General features: G+C 35.8%; 1 protein-coding gene across 10 annotated transcripts in view; it reads right to left on the reverse strand.

Moving 5' to 3' along the window:
• The window catches only part of LOC123540335 (zinc finger protein 490-like), a 126430-nt gene that overhangs the window by 98403 nt on the left and 6000 nt on the right, over window positions 1–22027 (reverse strand). For all 10 annotated transcript variants that reach the window (XR_006684156.2, XM_045325280.2, XM_045325277.2 and 7 more), the window contains exons 2-4: window positions 6479–6932; window positions 5674–5830; window positions 1111–1857 (exon numbers count right to left, since the gene is read on the reverse strand). Coding sequence is in view for 9 of the 10 variants with exons in the window: in XM_045325280.2 (XP_045181215.2) it covers window positions 1111–1857; window positions 5674–5830; window positions 6479–6568 (994 nt within the window). In the remaining variant the exon portion in view is untranslated. The remainder of the gene's footprint in view (window positions 1–1110; window positions 1858–5673; window positions 5831–6478; window positions 6933–22027) is intronic.

Here is a 22027-nt window from a genome sequence, read left to right on the forward strand (position 1 = left end):
AGATCAGAGTAGGAGTAAAGTTAAAAGAAAATTAATCTGTTACGGATTACGGGCGGGAGGTTCTATTCTGTGGCAGTGATGGGAAACTAAGGCACAAGAAACTGATAGTGAATTTTCTTTCATGGGGTGGGGCTGTTGGGGTGGGAATTAGGAGGTTATTGTGTCACTTTGTGTGTGTGTAAGTGTGGTGGGAGAGGGGAAGCAATATGGATTTTTTGCAATCCTCAAATTGTCTCACTATCACCCACTTAAGTTTACAGCCACTTATTGGAATAGTGTTGTAGTTTTGTTCCAGACACAAACAAGAGCTGTCACTAATGGTGACAAATGCCCCCGCAGCGCCTTGACCTTTGACTGGTGACCTTGACCTTTGACCCCAAAGTCAATAGGGGTCGTGTACTCAATAAGTACTATCAGCATGTGAAGTTTGAAGGTCCTGGGTGCAGTGGTTCGCGAGTAAAAAGCCTTCATGCAAAAAGTTAATGTTGTGACGAAGGAACGGACGGACGGTTGAAAACTAATATGCCTCCTTTCAGGGGGCATAAGAAAGGACAGACCTGACATTTGAACTCAATATGGATCATGACCTTTGACATACCAACCAAGTTCGCACAAATAGTAAGGCGCAAGAATATGTTTTCTTCTTTCAGATGGGAAGGGGTGGGTAGGGGTGGGGAGGTAATTTGGATCGTTGTTCTCCTCAAAATCACCTCATCTCTACACACATATATTCCAAGCTTAAAATCAATACCTTAAACAATTCTGAAGTTAGGCTCAAGACACAAAATACAAAGGACAGATTTGAACTCAATTTGTGACCTTGACCTTTGACCTACCAACCAAGTTCATGTGCTCTGCACATTGTCTTAGTATATGCCAAGTTTCAAGTCAACAGTTATTAAGTTATGCCCTGGACAAAAAATATGACACTCTGCACTTTGTCTCATGGTCACCTACCTAACAAAAGTAATCCTTCTCAAAAGTAATGATTTCCTTCTACATTATTTTCAAAGTCGAGGAACTCTCATAGGCTGTGGCTTATCTACAGTTTTCAATGCTTTAAAATATTGACAGATGGTCTATTTATAAAATATAGAATATTCCACTTACTGTATCCCTGCCCTGACATGTCTGCCTGATTCCCAGTAGCACCTTGCGAGGGGTCAAAGTTCATCCCCAAAGAAATGTTAGGATCCCAGTTATCCTGGGGCACAACAGGTCGACCGGGTTCTACACCCGTAATTTCAAGCTCCATCTCACTTTCAGTTAATGCCTCTATTTTAACAGAAACATTTGGGTCTATTTCACTACTTTCACCACTCTGTGTGTGACTAGGTCCTGAAATCACATTTGACAAGTCTGAATCTAAACTTATTCCTTCTGCTAGAGGTTCATTTGGAATGGTAGAATTTGAGGATTCTGATTGGGCATCCTCATCTTTCTCGCCACTTTCAGATTTGACACTAGATGGAGCATTAGACTGATGAGATGATGACTGATCTGTATCCTGATTAATTGTGTCATTTTCATTTGAATGAGTATCTAGTTCTACTTTAATAACCTGTCCACTGCCATTATTTACTTTGACAGGACTTGGCTCTGTACTTGTTCTTCTTGAAGGTCTTGCTGCTGGATAAGGTTCATGCCTATTACCTGGTGATATCATCCCCCCACCCCGTGGAGATCGTGTAAGAGCAACTGGGTGTATTGGCCCTGGACCATGAGGCGATGAAAACCTTGGAGATCTAGCTGGATAGGGTCCACGAGGGCTTCTTTGCCTAGCAGCTGCCTGTGTGGCTTGTATTAAAGCAGCTTCAGCCTCCTGGCGTTCCTTTTCTTGTTTGTCTCTATGGTGTTCTAAAAATGTAAATTTATTGTATCAATAGTTATCTGTGGCTTTCTTTTCAACACTGTAATTTTTCTAATCACAGCTTGAAACAAATGGAAGTATTGGTTAAGAGGGCTAGGACGCTTTCCTACAGAGGTGAGGCCGCACGTTCGATTCCTGGCTACTCTCACTGTGTTTTGTACTTGGACAAGGTTCTTTATCAGAATTACCTCAGTCGACCCAGTTGTAAATGGGTACCAGCAAATTGCTGGGGTTAATTTTAACTGTTCTTAAAACTGGGCAGTTCAAAACCTCTACAGAGCTTATGATCAATGTTTCACAATGGGGCAGTAAATGAAATTTACCTTTTCCTTTAATGGGCCACTAGTCTAGCCACCTGAGGAGGACCGTTGCCTTTAGACCTTACTTCTGATCCAGTTTGATGTATATCCATTAATCAGTTCATTAAAAGTTATTTTAAGGGTCACACTTATTTTACTCATGCAGTCCCTAAAAGCAGCCAAGGGGAATCATTTGAACAAATTTGAGAAAGGTCCATAGAAGGATGCTACAGACCAAGTTTGGTTATATTCCATCGAGAGAAGTTGTTTAAACGTTTTTTTTTCTGTTTTTAGCTCATATCTTCCCATACTGCTATGGTAAAGGATAATGCTTTGTTGAAGCTCACTGGCAAATTATGTATAAAAATTTAGGGTAGGAAGTATGAAGATGACAGTGTAAAATAGAAAGCGAATTACCTTAACAATAACATTTTGTGAACTTATTCTTCTACTCATGAACAAATAATATTTAATTTATAATCATTTTTGGCGATTGTTTAAGAAATTGTATTCTAAAATAGTTTGCAAAACTAATTAATGAAAATATTAAGCATAGAAAATCATCTTTTTGCAACATTTCACTGTCAAGTTTTATATACGCTTTAATGATTTAGAAGATTTGTTTTTTAACTCAATCTCAAAATAAAACGTTTTACTTTAAAGGGAAATTACCAGTACTAATATTAAGTTGGCAGCAGTGAAGCTGTTTCCCCTCAAAAAAATCTTTAAAAAAAGAAATGCAGACATCCAAACTCTCCAGATCCTGGATTAAAACCCGATCACCCCTATAAGGAGTCCAAATCTCCCATTTTAAAAATGAATATTTATTAACTTAGGGCAATAACTTGAACAATTATGGTAGACAGTACAACTCTGATTTCGCATGCCAAATATAAAGGCTATAGCTATTATTAATTCCAAGGAGAAGATTTCCAAAGTTTTTTATTAAGTACATGTCATACACAGGGGCATGGCCATTTTTAACCTTAGGGAAATAATTTGAACAATTATGGTAGAGTCACACCCTTATCACATTCCAAATATCAAAGCTCTATAGAAAAAGATCTTTAAAGTCTGATAGCTGAAAACCTATTTCTAACCCAAACGACCAATAAGTCAAATGAACTGAAACTATCTGAACAACTTTGAAAAAGGGCTACCCAGAGATCATTGATCATTTGTGTAAAGTTTCATCAAAATCCATTCAGTGGTTTTGGAGAAGTTGTTTAAAGAAATTGTTGATGAAAGTGACCACACTCTCTGGTGGCCATGTTTTTTTAACAAATTAAAAAAATTTGAACACTATTTGTAGAAGGTTACATAAGGACCATTTATGTGAAATTAAATTATACAAGGAGATTTTCCAAGTTTCTACTATAAACATACAGGGAAAAGTGACCATGACCCCATGGCAGCCATGTTTTCTGACAAATTAAAATGATTTGAAAAATCCTGGTAAAGGGTCATAAAAGGACCATTTGCATAAATTATTTTAAAATTGGGCTAGCAGCATCACACAAGAAGATTTTTTTAAATTTTATACAAGGAGATTTTCTAAGTTTCTACTATATACATATAGGGAAAAGTAACCATGCCCTCTGGCGGACATGTTTTTTGACGAATAAAAATAATTTGAACAATCTTGGTAGAGGGTCACACAAGGACCACAGGGGTCACACTGGGAATTTTTTTCTCTGAGCCACTGCTTTTTCCGAAGATAAAATTATGAGGCCAACAACGGCGAAGCGCATAGCATTGACGTTCTTGTAGGCTACATTATATGTACCAAAGTACTCATACTACTCAAGAAATTAATGTAGTTATTACATATTTCTTAGTAACCCTTTAAAAAGCTATTTAGAAAATCAATTTGTGCTAATTTCTAAAATTATCATTTTTATAAACATCTGCCATTTAATAAAAAAATTCAGAAAATCACATTTAAAATAAAGATGTCAAAAAAGAAAAAAAATTGTTTAAAAAAAACAGTGTCTTATTTTGCACATTGCCTATAAGTGGGTGGGGTTCGATGCCTTCGCATGTTTTATTCTCGAAAATTACTTCAAAATAAGAGCTGCTTTTGCAACAGTTGTCATATTTTTCTTAAATGTAGACTTTTTATTGGCTTTTTATTAAGATTGCACTAAAAAATCTCGTCAGAAATGACAGAAATATCCGAAAATCACGGTCGCGAAAACGGGTGACAAATTCGGAAAACGTAAGTTAGAATTAAATATTTGATAAAATACCTATGTTTTATTGCTTTTCTATCATCATAGCTATTCAATACTTACAATTTCTGCTTGTCTAAAGCATTTTTATTTGTTTTTGCCCAAACTAACCCTCGGCAATCATAGAATATTTGTCTAACGGCTGACTGCTCATAAATTTTAATTAAAATTGTATCAATTGCACAAAATGATGATTATAATTATCCAGTTTGTTATTCAATAATCTAATTATCGCCAATTAACTGCCTGATCAAATAAAAAAATTGCAAATTGGCTCCCTCCCTTTCAATAACGGATGTTGCGTCTACACAGATTATCGATTTTTCACACCTTTTGGTTCGTAAAACTGGCAATATTCGTAGTTTTGCAGACAGACATAGCTTCAGGCCATTTTCGCCAATTAGAAAATTTCGGAGCCACATTTAATTTTTTGTCGCAAATGGCTCAAGTGGCGATCGACAGCGTGACCCCTGGACCAGTTTTTTTTAAAAATCAAGCCAGCAGTTTCAGAGAAGATTTTTTTTAAATTAAAGTGGAGAGTGACCATGCCCCCTGCAAGCCATGTGTTTTTTTTTTATTAATTGTAAAGCATTTGAACAACCTTGGTAGAGGGGTCTTAAATTATTTTAAAATCAGGCTAGCAGTTTCACACAAGAAGATTATTAAAGCTTCCACTATATAATATAGGGGAAAGTGACAGCCATGTCTTTTGATGAGTCAGTATAATATGAACAATCTTGACAGTGGACGACACAAGGTCCATTTGTGAAATTATTTCAAAATCGGACCTGTGGTTTAAGAGATGTTGTCTGAAGATTTTTCTATTTTTAGCTCTGGTTGCCCCTATGTGCAACCAAGAAGAACCATTTGAACACTTTTGATTGATTTTGAAGGAGATGTCATTAATCACAACTGTTGATGACGGACGGAAGACTTGACAGAAGCACGCATGACAGACACAGAATGATCACAATAGCTCACCATCAGCACTTTGTGCTCAGGTGACCTAAAAATGCAGAGAAAAGTTTAAGACTTAAAGCTGTATTTATGCGAATCCAGCAAATATTTCTTCTATGTAGGGCTGTGCAGACTTTTCTCATGCTCCATTAATATACTAATCCACAGTGGATTACAACTTGGGAAGAATTCATTCAACTGACTTTCAATTGATTTAAAAAACTTCAATAAGGCATATGACATCTTCAAAAATTACAACAGCAAAGCCGTAAATAATTATTATGATCCGAGTTGTTCAAATTACAAGTAAACTTACTTTTGAGACAGAATCCCAAAAACTGTGACTTGATATCTTCATGATCTTCAAGGAAACCTTTACCAGATTGAGAGCCAAGGTGACTGAGTGTACCGTCAGCAACACTTGCTGTGAGAATCACCGACTCCTCTTCAGTAGTGGAGGCCAGTTGCTCAACCTGTGAATACATAAAACAAGTGAACAATCCCTCAACTTCTGCAAGTACTATGATTTGTTTGTAAACAGCCTAAGATATAAACTCAGAATAAAGTGTAGGAGCATGTCTTACACTAATAATATTTGCTTTGCTCATAGTAAGTAAATGACATTAAGTTTGTGTCAGTCTACCCTACCCATATATCATGTTTGGAAGAGCAGCATCTTAAATCTTTTCAAAGATATCTACAATGTAATGATTTGTCTTGACTGAATTAAAACTCACTGTGAGAATGTTTATTCAATAACAGTTTTAAGTACACAACATGACCCATCAATTTTATGCAACATAATTTTTTCAAACTTTGATGAAGGCATTAAATTTTCTGGTCTCCTTGCACATATATTTGATTTAAACATATTTTATTTGTAAGTCATTACATGAATAATATCAGCAAATGTTATAAGGAAATTGGACAGAAAGCTAATTAGCTAATAGTTGTCCTTTCCCTACATGTATTTATATGTCAGCTGAGAAAAATAAACATAAAATTGTCATTGTAGTTTTAGTTTTTAAATAACCAAAAAGGATATTTTTCTTAACTGGAAAGTCAACTATTTAAATACAAAAACAAAACCTGACTAATGTGTAGATTTAACAACAACTTACCAGTTGCTGTATTTGGCTTTTCAGAACCGCCTTCAGTATGACTTTGTACCCAGGTATATCTTTGATCACATCCAGGTCTGGAGCTGCCATGATGTCTCGTATTTCCCGGCCTTAAACTCTCATCAAATTTAAGTAAATTGTCACTCTGCTCTTTCTCTATTCATTAAAGAAGGCAGAAATTATATTACTACTTAGACCTAACCTTTTTAGTTTTTAGTGATAAATTCCACAGAAACCCGTAGTTTTTGTTCAAGTCTGTCACAGGCAAAGAATGTCTATTTTTGATAATAACCAAGCTTTTCAAAGACAATTTTGCCAAGTTTGTAAAATTTTGTATTTTTGTAAGTATAATAGGCACTGATATGTTACTATTCTCTGTATTTAATCAATTTTAGACCACTACTGCTGAGCTCTTCAAACAATGTTTTTCTGTTGCCAACAGGACTGATCACCCCTGAAAACACAAAACAAACAAGTTTCAATCTCATTAAAATTCTGTACATGAATTATAATATACCATAAAAATCTACCTAGAAAAGTAGATGCTAAACTTGTAAATTTCAAAGGAAAAAGCTGAAATTAAATACTGTGTTTCCCCTTCTACAGCAGAGGCTGTTTACATACATAAAGATATTCCCCTCAGAAATTTTCTAACTCATTCAGTTTTTCTTCCCTCCTCCCCCCAAAAAAGAAAGACTTTACATAGAACTTCTTTACTCAAAGAAAAAAAACAACAACAACAAAAAAAACGTGTGTTTTATATCATAGAAAATTAGAAAATGAAAGTAACTGACGTGCTTGAATATGCTTCTTTTATCTAGCTGAAAAACAAAATACCCCTTCAAAAGGTTATATGAGCAGTGCTATGAGAAAACCAACAGTGCATTTGCGACCAGCATCCGCACAATCTGGTCAGGATCCATGCTGTTCGCTAACAGTTTCTCTAACTGCAATAGGCTTTGAAAGCAAACAGCATGGATCCTGACCAGACTGCGCAAATGCTTGTCGCAAATGCACTATGCTGATTTTTTCATGGCGCGGCTCATATTTTTATTTTGTCTAAAGGTCTACCATGCCTATCAATAGCACAAAAACGTTTTAACACAAAACAGCTTGTCCAAGGAATACGAGAACAGATCCCAGCTTGATGTTGCGCAGTCAAATTTACTACGCAGAGCCAGGACACAAGACGATATCATTAGTGGTTATAGTAAAAATACTCGCTGACAAAGTCAAGTGCCGCAATGGCCGAGAGAGTACAGGCGCTGGTTCTGTAAACTCATTTTTTTGGCAGGGCCGCAGGTTCGCTCCACACAATGGGCGGTCTTTTTTCCCCTTTTAAATGATTTTTTAAATATATTGTTAAAAAGAAAATGAAAATATTACATTAAACAAGAGGGCCAAGATGGCCCTAGGTCGCTCACCTGAGAAACACACCATAACAGTGTAAACATGTTTGACCTAATGAATTCATGGAAAAAAATATTCTGACCAATTATTAAAATTGGAGCAAAAAATCTTGAGTATAAATAAGTATTTTCTTTGATTTGACCTAGTGACCTAGTTTTTGACCCCAGACTACCCATATTCGAACTTGACCTAGATTTCATCAAGCCAACCATTCTGACCAAATTTTATGAAATCCAGTGTAAAATGCAGTCCCTACTGCATACACACGGTTTTTCCTTGATTTGACTTAGTGACCTAGTTTGTAAACCCAGATGACTCATATTCGAACTTGACCTAGATTTCATCAAGGCTATCATTCTGACAAAATTTCATGAAGATCAGTTGAAAAATACAGCCTCTATCGCATACACAAGATTTTTCTTTGATTTAACCTAGTGACCTACTTTTGACCCAGATGATCCATAATTGAACTTGACCTAGATTACATCAAGGCAATCATTCTGACCAAATTTCATGAAGATTAATTGAAAAATACAGCATCTCTCGCATACAGAAGGGTTTTCTTTGATTTGACCTAGTGACCTACTTTTTGAGTCCAATGACCCATAATCAAACTCAACGTAGATTTTATCAAGGCAATCATTCTGAAGAAATTTCATGAATATCAATTGAAAAATACAGCCTCTATCGCATACATAAGATTTTTCTTTAATTTGACCTAGTGACCTAGTTTTTGACCTCAGATGACCCATATTCAAAATCGACCTAGATTTCATCAAGGCAATCATTCTGACTTAATTTCAGGAAGATCAATTGAAAAATATAGCCTCTATCGCATACACAAGGTTTTTCTTGGATTTGACCTAGTGACCTACTTTTTGACCCTAGATGACCCATATTCAAACTTGACCTATATTTCATCAATGCAATCGTTCTGACCAAATCTCATGAAGATCAATTGAAAAATACAGCCTCTATCGCATACACAAGGTTTTTCTTTGATTTGACCTAGTGACCTAGTTTTTGACCCTAGATGACCCATTTTCGAATTCGGCCTAGATTTCATCAAGGTTATCATTCTGACCATTATTCATGAAGATTAATTGAAAAATACAGCCTCTATCGCATACACAAGGTTTTTCTTCGATTTGACCTAGTGACCTAGTTTTTGACCCGAGATGACCCATTTTCGAACTCGGCCTAGATTTCATCAAGGTTATCATTCTGACCAATATTCATGAAGATTAATTGAAAAATACAGCCTCTATCGCATACACAAGGTTTTTCTTTGATTTGACCTAGTGACCTAGTTTTTGACCAGAGATGACCCATTTTCGAACTCGGCCTAGATTTCATCAAGGTTATCATTCTGACCAATATTCATGAAGATTAATTGAAAAATACAGCCTCTATCGCATACACAAGGTTTTTCTTTGATTTGACCTAGTGACCTAGTTTTTGACCCCAGATGACCCATTTTCGAACTCGGCCTAGATTTCATCAAGGTAATCATTCTGACCAAATTTCATGAAGATCAGTTGAAAAATACAGCCTCTATCGCATACACAAGCTTAAAGGTTGACAGACAGACAGACGACGGACGACGGACATCGAGCGATCAAAAAAACTCACCTGCTAAAAAGAAAGAAAAAAAGATCGCCCACAGTGCGTAGCAAACCCGCGGCCCTGCCCAAAAATTTACGGAACCAGCGCCTGTACTCTCTCGGCTACTCCTAAATATAAGACCTGACATAACTCTTATCACTTTATAAGTTCATTTTAATTGATATTTTACATTTTTTATTTTCCATGTTATGTCAAGTCTTAACGTTGAACTTAAATAATGTATGGCAGTGCACAAAAATCGTTTCAGATCTGAATTTTGATCTGAAGGTTTTATAACAACTTTCTGGCAAAAATGACTGAAACTTTCACATTGAGTGTGAAGAATAATCATAAATGTGCTTTATGGCAGCAATTAAAAGTTTTATTCTACCTTATTTGATATTCATTATCCGATTAATTAATCCAGTACGTTGGAAATTTTGAATAGTTGCACGGTAATAACCGAGGGTGTTCCAGATGTAAACATGATTTGCATATCAGAATCATTTTTTGAACGAAAGTTACCTTTTCTCTATCCCATACAGAGAAACAATAAATGTCAATAATCTTTCCATTTTCAGAAGAGACATTTGGCGTATATATATACCTTTATGATGAAAACAAGTCAAAATTACAATGAAAATATCCGGCGGGAAATATTTTTTCATCTACCCAGGGATCAACCTAGGTCAAAATTTTAGGGAGGGAGTGACTTCTCCCTCCACAGAATTTAGGGAGAAATCGAGGAATTTAAGAGGATTCAGCATAGTATTCAGTTTCCCGCCTATATATCCACTTTCTATGGGTCTTGCTAGATAACTTATAAACAGTAATTATTTAAGGAAAATGATTATTGCATTATTATTTTCTAAATAAAGTATAAACTTTTAATTAGCTATAAAAAAGTCGCTTTTGAATTTTTATCCGAAATTTACACATTCGAAACTCGTAAATTTATCAGGTGCCAATCGAAATGCCGAGAAAATTTTCATTCATGTTTCAATTCTCGTGCTTTATTACATTTACAGAAATTGGCTATATTTGAAATAATTTTTTAAGTAATTTTTAATAAAATCAAGAAATAATATACAGCTGATGCATAAGATCATGCACTTGTTAAATGTATCGGCTTTTTACACGCCAATTAGAAATTTTCAAAATGGCGGCAGTTTACAATATTATTGATTAACACAGTGGGAGATTAATGCTACAATTGGCTGAAGTTTGACAGGCGAATAGGCAGGGTTGACTATGGTTTTATCAGTAATTTAATCTAGAATATGCATCAAGATTTACAACTTTAAGTAAACAGATCACAACACTCTGAAAACTCGGCAATTCTGATTTTGCCCGGAGGCGATAATTAGGCGAAATGGCCGACATTACAGCGATGATATCGCTCAAATTGCCTTGTAGGATGATCCCTGCTACAAATTCAATTGGTACTTTAAATTTCGAAACAAGATGGTGGCTCGTCAAATATAAACATTCGATGTCAAAAAAATGTAGCGACATTTCGTGTATAATAATGGATTGCAAATCATTTTAACCTTTCAGAATTGATGCAAAGGTATTTTTGTTCCATCTAGGTACAAAGTTTACTGACTTTATAATGTTTTAGAAATTGAATTTATGCTACATTTCTTTCATACTAAGGCCACACCAAATTGATGTCTTGTTCTTCCGATTTTTTCGGAAATATCTGGGGCAAGCGAGCGAAAAAAAAACAAAAAAAACTTCAAATCATCATTTATTGATGGAGCGAAGAGCGATGAAATAAAAGAAGTAAATAATCGCTTGTGTCATGTTTAACACCAAATAAAGTGTATTTCCACCTATATTGTATGACAAGCCGAAACAATCTTAATTTTGGTTCAGCAAAAATGTGTACAAAATAACCTTATCGGCTGATGTTCAAACAACAGTTTCGGCGAGAAGACTCTTCATTGAGATGGGACTTGGACTTGGTAAGTTAGGAGTCCGAAACAACATTTATTACTTGATTATGTCATTGTGTTCCTCAGGGTAAAAGGCACATGTTGCAATTAGTGTCTAAATGCTTGTTCCATACACACGGTAAGGATGCATACACCGGATATTGCCATTTAGTGATAAGGTATTTTCCGAAAACCTGTTTATTTTTCGTCAACAAGGTAAGTAATACACCTATTTACTATTGTATTATACTACTATAGAAGAAAAGAGCATTACTTTTAATAACTAGATACTGTGTATATGCTCTCACAAGCGTAAAATGAGTCAATCTCATGAAGGAACGCTAAAATTTGTAATAAAATGGCAACTTTATCATCTGATAAATTCAGGTCGGGGACACATTTCTCCCGATATCGTCACTAATTGTCTTGTGATAAAAATTCTGAATCGTATGATTTATTTAGTTACGTACAAAGAAAACATGTGCAAAATTTCAGCTGTGTAAATGTTCAAATGACGGAGAAATCGATGATAAACGAGCGTCGATGGTGTACTGTGTATTGCAAATATATGTACTGTGTATTGACCTGTATCACATTTAACTGTACTGTGTATTGTTTACATTATCCCAGAGTTTTATAGAATGAATCTTACAAAATGTACATTATCATTTCCTTTTCAAAGTACAAAACAGTAATTTCTTTAGCCCTGAAGATACGTGATGTTTTACATGATATGTATAGCGTTTACTGTTGTAATTCATGTAATAAGCTCTAAACGTAACTCACAGTCACCATAGTGCAAAATTGGGCAATATTTTTTGTTATGCTTACCAGTGGTAAATGTATATATATTATATTCTTCCACTGAGCATTGTTTAAGTTGATATTACATGAATTATCTCTAAAACAGGTATCTTTTAAAATTTTGCATAGACTTACTCTCAATATCTTGCAGAAAGCCCGGTCCTACTAATAAATACTACATTGTGATTTTTTTTTCGTTGCAGATTCAACTTGTGTATGTGTGCTTATGGCTGGCTCGACGAACGAATTTAAGGCCATTGTATGTCATTTTGTTGAACACCACCCAGATTACGAGAAATTATAGTACTCTAACGACCAAAACCGCAAAAAATTAAATTACAAGATAGCACCAGACATATGCAGAGAAAAAAGGCAGAAAAAATACTGTTGATTCAGAAAATATTAAATACATGTTTCAAAAGGAACCCGCTTACAAAAGGGACCAATGTTAAACAGAGTGCAACTCCATGGACAGACAAGGTTTTCGGAGAGTATTGTTATACAATCTATGAAAGAATGTGACAAAATAGCTGGATGAATAATAGCCTTTAATCAGTTTGTTTGCCAAGAAACGTTTTCTTTAACTTATTTTATAGTTTCCTATATTTCTTGACGTCGCAAAATGTTTTCATTGACAGCTTGGTTAATATGAGGTATAGTGAAGACTGCAAGTTGTTTTGAAGAGCAGGCTTATAACTCTTCTAATGGTTTTACAATTATACAACTGCTTGCATAACAGAGACCGTATTTCTGACGCTAAATTAAGAGGAAAGAGAAAAGCAAGACAGACGAATACTTATTGACATTAAAAGAAGTAGCTAGTTACTGCATAAATGTGATTAGTTTACATTACTTCCACATAAGACTGGGCATTGATACTGAAATAGGTTCTGTTTTGACAGATTTATTTTACCAAACATTATTTGACAAGCAATATTGTAAAACAGTAAAAGCCATGTTTTACTTTGATAAAGAACAAATAGGCATGCACATTGAAATATTTATCAAACAAACTTGAAACCTAAACCAAAGATCATAAACATTTTACATTCAACAGTTTGAATACATGAAAAAAAATCGGAATGATCTTCAAGTCAGTTCCCGATCGTTTGTTATAGTTCGAAGTTGACCTTGACAGAAAATATACTATTTTGTTTAACAGGGAAGTTGATCACATAACAGTAACAACAAACTGTGTGCATAGAAATGACATATCTCTTGCAAATGAAGTGTGCAAAATATATTTCAAGAATAACACATGTCACTGTTTCCTCCTACTTTTAAAACAAATTGCTCAGTGCATATGACACCCATTTTGTTTCGTATGAAGCAAGTGGTGAGCTAATTACCATTCAGAACAATGCATTTAAAGCAATAAAATATTTTTACAGATTTTATTGACTATATTATTTTAAGAAAATTTCCAGTGAAACTAGTTCGAAGGATATACGTCAAATGAGTCTAAGGTTATTGAGGAGAAACCACTTTAAAAGTTAAAAGCACCTACGACCTTGACTTTTGAACTATTGACACCATAATCGATAAAGGTCTTCTACTGACCAAGGTTTATGTCTCTTTGTAGTATGAAGGCAAAAGGATAACATATTTTCATGTTTGCTCTTCTTATAAGGGGAGACCTTTTGCACACTTATAGTCATCATATCCTGTGTTACATTATTATAAAACTTCACGGCTGAACTTGTGGCTGGGCCTTTTATCGGCAATGGCTAGTCTTTAGACTGTTTCTGAGTGACTATTGGTATGCCGCTGTAATTGTAATATCTGTGTTCAAACTGGTGCTTGTTATTTTTGCAGTGAAGTCTAATGTCATCTGCAAACAGAAAAAGACAATCCATCATTTGGGCCATTGGAATTACATGCCTTTTCTATCTAATGACCATAAATGCTGAAAATATGCTCGTTTTTCAAAATCAATACTCAGTACACTAAACTGCAATACACAGTACAAATATTACTTTGAAAACTCAATACACAGTACACCATCGACGCTCATTTATCACCGATTTCTCCGTGATTTGAACATTTACAAAGCTGCAACTTTGCACTTTTTTTCCTTGTATGTAACTAAATAAATCGTACGATTCAGATTTTTCCCACAATGCAAATAGGTTATGGTATCGGGACAAATGTGTTTACGGCATGCATTTATCAAATGATAAACTTGTCATTTTATCATAAATTTTAGCATTTCTACTTAAGATTGACTCATTTTACGCTTGTGAGAGCATATACACAGTATCTAGTTATGAAAAGTAATGCTCTTTTCTTCCGTAGTAGTATAATATAATAGTAAATCGGGGTTTTACTTACCTTGATGACGAAAAATAATCACGTTTTCGGAAAATACCTTATCACTTACTGGCAATATCCGGTGTACGCATCCTCACCGTGATACATACTTTCAATGGGTCTTCTTTATTAGTATACTTAAGTGGACATGAGAATATTGCCAGGGGTTTCATGTTTGATAATTATCTTTTGAGTTAGGGTACCTGGCTAGAACTTCAGTCAAACTAATTTGACTCGATCCTCGGAAATATTGAGATAATCTTTACATATGCGCAATATCTCCACTCGGTTAGGTTGTCCGACACAAATATAAAACAAACATTAATGTGACCGTCAAATTATTTGAACTAATGGGGTCATGGTGGTAAACAAGTATGCAAAATATGAAAGCAATATCTCAATGGACTTTGAAAATATTTGGGGTGGTACGCAAACTGTAACATTTGTGTGACACTCACACTTACGCTAACGCTCACGCTGAGGCGTGTAGGATAGCTCCCCTATTCTTCGAATAGTCAAGCTAAAAATGAGTGGGCATGCTGTGGACATGTTGAACGTCCAAATATTAAAGGGCGCCCTGTGCAAGTTTAATGTTATTGACCTAGTGCTACACCATGATTGTCTGATTTTTTAATGTTTTACAAAAGAATAAAAAAAATGTTTTTACCAGATTCTGAGTCATTAGAAAAGATTACCGATTCTAAATATTTTCTCTTTAAGAACACAGGCACTCGGCATGTGGCCTGGACCCCACCCCATCCCCTAAGCCCCCACAGGGAAAAAAAACTGCCTGGAAAAAAACTGCACAAGCTACATAGTTACATAAAATACAGGGACTGCGTTTTAGGCGAAGTTGAGCGATAACTTCGCTTTAAAATATTTCACTTCGCCCTTCCCGCCCAGAAAAGCGAAGTTCAAGTCGCCCTAAAATTGGATGAAAGGAAAACATAATCGGCAATAAAGTGTACCGAGATTATAAATCTCGGTTATGTAAAGTCTGTAAACACAATACGCAATACACAGGATGTCACTGGGAGGCACGTGCGGCAAAACGTGTCCAACAAAAGATGATCACTCAATTTCAGATTGACGCCGCAGGATAAACTGCTAATTGTTTGCATTTAATGTGATTGCAGTAAACGATAATTAAAGAATGAAAGAGTAATAATTAAAGTTGACCGAAATCAGAGATCAGAGAGCCCAAAAACTTCGTAAAACAGCGATAATGAACTTCCGAATTACAAACCTAATTACGTGTCAGTCGGCGCGTGGCATGATTGACATCTGTCAGCAGCTAATTAACATACGACGCTCCGCCTACTTCCGTTTGTGGCGGCGAACAACATTGAAATTGAAATTCACCGAGATTTTGATTGACAAAGCAGAACTTTCGAACTCGAGACGAATAGCGTGGATCGAGCCGACGCACGGGACACTTTTTTTGTGCGGGCCAAATTAGAGTTTTTCTTGATTTTCGCCGGTCAAAACACGGAACCACGGGTCAACCGAACGCCCTCGGTACTTTATAAGGAGGTGTCTTATCCAGTCATTCTTGTATTCGGATAAAAATCGTTTCGAAATTTTTATTGCCATCACAATGTAGACTACCCGTTACTCCCGACGTTTGTTTTTCAATCGGGATCTGCTTACTAATCATTTTAATCTGCATTTCTCTTTCATTAAAAACATATGTTAAATATAAGGCCCTTGACAAACTATTAAATTTGTTGTTTGATAAAAATAGCAGACAACTCTTTTAGTACATTTTGAAATGTGTTAAAGGGAGGTAATACATTTAACCAATTTTTATATTTTTTTGTGTCAAAATACGTAGTTTTAAAAAATATTGCCCGTGATTTTTAAGTCTTTTATCTACTGATCAATACAAATAACATTTCATTGTAAGTTTGAGAGTTTTTTAAACTCTGTAGTTTGTCAAATTGAAGGAACTACCGTAAAAACTCGCATATATGACGCAGTTTTTTTACGATTTTTTTTTCATTTTCTCAAAAGGGTGTGTCATATATACCAAGGTAGAGCTTCAAACATTTTTTCCCAGCTTGAAAACCCGAAAATATCGGCGAAAATCGGACAATTTTGTCAACTGTCATGTGTTTACATTTTGGGCCATGTCTTTTTAACCTCCTCTTGAAGAGCGTTTTATTGGGTGGGTCTAAAAACCTGTATGGAACGGAACCTCTGATGATATATGGTAAAGTTGATTTTATTTGTGAGTTTAATTTTTTTGTATATGTAAATTTAATTAATAAGTATCGTACATATCCAGAGCACCGGATAATGTGTCAGTTTAATAATTAGGCAAAATACAAAATTTCACGGTTCCGGGTTGTAGGTGTTTGATCATTAAAATCATTATCTTTCAAGGATGCTCAAATAAATTGCAATTAAAACAGATTGTTATTTCTTTATTTCCAGCAAATTATTACCGATCAATACATCGGCTCGTACATTGTTAAACACGCTAATTAGCCGCGATTTTCTCGTTTGATGTGCCCATAATTATGACACGTTTGTTCGCACGTCAGTTAAAGTGTACTAAGGTGTTGACAGCTTGAGAAAGTTCTCAAATACTTTAGAAAGAATTTGTCTGTCCGATTATGCAGCAATTGCGATTTTCACGACAAATCGTTTTTACGCATGCCGCTAATGGCCGATTTCGACTTTGTAAACAACGTTTTCTGACTGATTTTTCGGTGCGTAATATTTTCCAATGTAAGCATTTTTCCCAAGATTTTGATACAAGATCGGGGGTGCGTAATATACATGCTAGCGTAATATATTCGAGTTTTTACGGTACATATAAAAATTTTACACTCAAAATGCTCACATACGTGAAAAAGCTGCTCTAGGAAGGAAGAAATCCAAGAAATATTAAGTACTGGTTATATGAGGAAAGATTTGTTATTTAATGCATGTAAGCAATATCCTGTCTCACGTTTGCCGAACTTCTCCCAAAATTTCAAAACCTCACTATTTCCCCAGGAGGGAGAAGTCACTTCTCCCTAAATTTCCAGGCTAAGGTAGTCCCTGAAATAATAAAATTATGTGACAAAAAAATCATATGCTATATACCACATAATACCAGAGTACTTATAGGATATAGGATATGATTTTTTTCTCACATAATTTTAGAGTAACTTCGGGTAAATCCGGCAGTTGTGTATATTCGACACCTTGAATTAATATCCACGTGGAGAAACCCATAATGTCCTTGAATAATTTTTCTTAGGTAATTTATATGACAGTCAAATTCATTTTGAACGAAAACCACAGTTACAGTTTTCTGTAAGAATGGTCGGTGAAGCCAAATTTGCCCAAAAGATGTTGAACTTACACGACAACAACAATCAGAATAAAATCCATCATATTGACAATGTAGATGCAAACACTGGGCAGCGTTTTATACTGAAGACGCAGAAAAAAAAACTTTTGTTTTCATGAAGGAAGTGTCTAGCCGTCCGGTAACCGGACGCCTAGCCTGCGTTCTAGTAACCGGACGGCTAGCAAATCCTCAGGGGATTTTCTAGTCGTCCAGTATTTGATTTCCTAATGAATAAGACATGATTTTATATAGTTTTAATGTTATTTACTTAAGATATCGACACTTATCTGCAAACAAAATTTTGTGTAAATACATACTATAAACATTTACAATAAATCACTGCATTATTCTCAAATCTGTTCATCTGGAGACTTTAATGGGATCGGAATTTTTCAATTTTAACAACTTTTTCATTGGAATTTCAAAATTAAAACAGTTTTGAAGTACTTTCAATTTTCATATTTTAGTATTCAAATATTTTTTAATGAATAACTGTTTTAAATGGCATCTAATTTCAAAAGCGGCAGCGTGATGTTCAAAACTTTAAGAAAAACAGTTAAGGCCTTTTATTTTTGATTTTTCGGTTTACGGAACCGCCGCTCAAAAAAACGTGTTTTCAGAAAAATAATAAAATTGGAAAAACGCAATTTTTTTATTTCCTCCGCTATGACATGAAAGCTTGCAGAAGAAAAAATGCATCGCGTATTCCAAAAAGAAAAAAAAAGTCTCGTTCTTCGAATATCCGTCACGGCGAACGAGTCAAATCAACATTAGGAATTCCTATAATTCTATTTTTAAATTTCATATCTTATGCATGACGTAAACGTCCAATTAAAATTTCAGATATATACTGCGCCCAATCAGCATGCTTGTTACGCAATTTACGAAACGTTTAAAAATGGCTGCGCCCAGGCTGTATTATTTCCAAAGTTTTGAAGTAATTTTAATGAAAATGCAAGAACATTCAAAGTTGCGACGTAGTAGTGCTTTCCTGAAACAAGAGATCACAGAGTGATCTTGGCGCCCACCAATGTGCCATTTTTGAGAGTTCCAAATTTCAAGACTTACTGACTAGCTCAAGGTCAAATTTCATTTCCGTACACAACACTGTGCATGTAGTCCAAATTCGAAAGCTGTAGCTTCAGAAATGTGAAAGTAGGTCACTAGATCAATTTCAAGGACAAAGTTCTTTGTACACAAAACTACTATGCATGTGCATCAAGTTTGAAGGCTATAGTTTGAGAAATTTGAAAGTAGGTCACTAGGTCAATCTTAAGGTCAAAGTTTATTTCGGTACACAAAGCTATGCAAGTGGTCCACATTTGAAGGCTGTAGCTTGAGAAATGTGAAAGTAGGTCACTAGGTCAAAATCAAGGTCAAATTACACTTCAGAACACAAATCTATGCATGTGGTCCAAATTTAAAGCATGTACCTTCAAAAATGTGAAAGTAGGTCACTAGGTCAATGTCAAGGTCAAAGTTTGTTTCGGTACACGATCCTATGCATGTGGTCTAAATTTGAAGCCCGTAGCTATAGAAATGTGAAAGTAGGTCACTAGGTCAATCTTAAGGTCAAAGTTCATTTCGGTACACAAAACTATGCAAGTGGTCCAAATTTGAAAGCTGTAGCTCGAGAAATGTGAAAGTAGGTCACTAGGTCAAAATCAAGGTCAAATTTCATTTCGGAACACAGAACTATGCAAGTGGTCCAAATTTGAAGCCTGTACCTTCAAAAATGTGAAAGTAGGTCACTAGGTCAGTGTAAAGGTCAAAGTTTGTTTCGGTACAAAAAACTATGCAAGTGGTCCAAATTTGAAAGCTGTAGCTCGAGAAATGTGAAAGTAGGTCACTAGGTCAAAATCAAGGTCAAATTTCATTTCGGAACACGAAACTATGTATGTGGTCCAAATTTGAAGCCTGTACCTTTAAAAATGTGAAAGTAGGTCACTAGGTCAATGTCAAGGTCAAAGGTTTTTTCAGTGCACAAAACTATGCATGTGGTCCAAATTTGAAGGCTGTAGCTACAGAAATGTGAAAGTAGGTCACTAGGTCAAAATCAAGGTCAACTCATGTCAAGGTTCATCTTGCCACTCAAAACCATACATGTGGTCCAAATTTGAAAGTTGTAGGTTATTGACAAGAAGATTTTAAAAGCTTTTTCCCTATATAAGTCTATATGAACCATGTGACCCGCAGGGCGGGGCCATATTTGACCCTAGGGGGATAATTTGAATAAACTTGGTAGAGAACCACTAGATGATGCTACATTACAAATGCCAAAGCCCTAGGCTTTGTGGTTTGGACAAGAAGATTTTCAAAGTTTTTCCCTATATAAGTCTATGTAAACCATGTGACCCCCGGGACCGGGCCATATTTGACCCTAGGGGGATAATTTGAACAATCTTAGTAGAAGACTACTAGATGATGTCACATACAAAATATCAAAGCCCTAGGCCCTGTGGTTTTGAACAAGAGGCTTTTCAAAGTTTTTCCCTATATAAGTCTATATAAACCATGTGACCCCCGGGGCGGGGCCATATTAGACCCCAGGGAAATAATTTGAATCATCTTGGTAGAGGACCACTAGATGATGCTTCATACCAAATATCAAAGCCCTAGGCCCTGTGGTTTTGGACAAGAAGATTTTCAAAGTTTTTCCCTATATAAATCTATGTAAATTATAGAAATAAACAAAGGGCCATAACTCACTAAAAAATTGTTGACCCAGTCTGATTTTTAGGGGGACACAACTAGGGTACCAATACATCATTCTGACAAAGTTTGGTCAAAATCCCCCTGGTAGTTTCTGAGGAGATGCGATAACAAGAAATTGTTAACGGACGGAAGGACGACGGACCACGGACGCAGAGTGATTTGAATAGCCCACCATCTGATGATGGTGGGCTAAAAATGGCCAATTGTCGGTGATATGCAGTCTGTATTTAGTATACAACTATGTGTATGGTAACTGTCGTCCCAATAGCGCAATGCTTATTACGGTGATTCTATGCACCGCTTATTACGCGAACTTGAGAGCATTTTTTCCCGAAAAATATCATTTAAATACACAATGATTACAGTACTTTTGTTTGATGATATAAACTGGTACAGGGGACATCAAAACGGTGTAATTGTAAGGCCCGGTAAGGGCAAACCTTTAGCCTGTACAGCTTTTTGGCGTCCGGTAACCTATTTGTTTATAAGTTATGAATTACGTTTTTTAAATGAAATTATTGTACGTTATATATTAACATCAGATTAATGTTGATTATAGATGTAATTACTGTCTTTTCCAATGTTGTTGTGCAGTAGATGTGGCAAGACAAATATTGACTAACAGAATTTTCAAAGATCATTGCAAAGATGAACTGTTGTGTTACATTAGGCCTATTCATAAAATATATTAACAAATGCCAAGAAAACCATAAGAGGAAAGGCAAGGCTTCCAGTTAACAGACGGGCAGAACATAGGCTAGGTGTCTGTTTACCAGATGGCTAGACACTTCCTATTCCTAACACTTAACAAGGCAGTCTGAAAGACAGCTAAATCCCCCGCCACTGCTATGGATAGTGAAAGGGTAAACCTTTGATTTTAGCTGTGACCTTGACCTTGAACTGACATGGCTGACTCATGAATTCTGCACAACGTCTTGATGAGGTGATCATTTGACCCAAGTTTTATGAAAATCCTTCAAGGGGTTTAGGAGATACAGAGCTGAAACCTTTGACCTTCAGTTGTGACCTTGACCTTGAGTTGACATGGCTGACTCATGAGTTCTTGATGAGGTGATCAGTTGACCCAAGTTTGATGAAAATCCTTCAAGGGGTTTAGGAGATCTACAGAGTGGACACCAAATGGAAGGCTCAAACCTTCGACCCTTAGTTGTGACCTTGACCTTGAGCTGGCATGGTTGACTCATAATTTCTGCACATCGTTCTGATGAGGTAATCATTTGACCCAAGTTTTATAAAATTCCTTCAAGGGGTTTAGGAGATATAGAGCGGACACGAAATGGAAGGCTCAAACCTTTGACCTTCAGTTGTGGCCTTGACCTTGAGCCGACATGGCTGACTCATAAGTTCTGCACATCGCCTTGATGAGGTGATCGTTTGACCCAAGTTTGATGAAAATCCTTCAAG

This window comes from Mercenaria mercenaria, chromosome 16 (assembly GCF_021730395.1).
Source record: "Mercenaria mercenaria strain notata chromosome 16, MADL_Memer_1, whole genome shotgun sequence".
In the NCBI taxonomy this organism is placed as follows: Eukaryota; Metazoa; Mollusca; class Bivalvia; order Venerida; family Veneridae; genus Mercenaria; species Mercenaria mercenaria.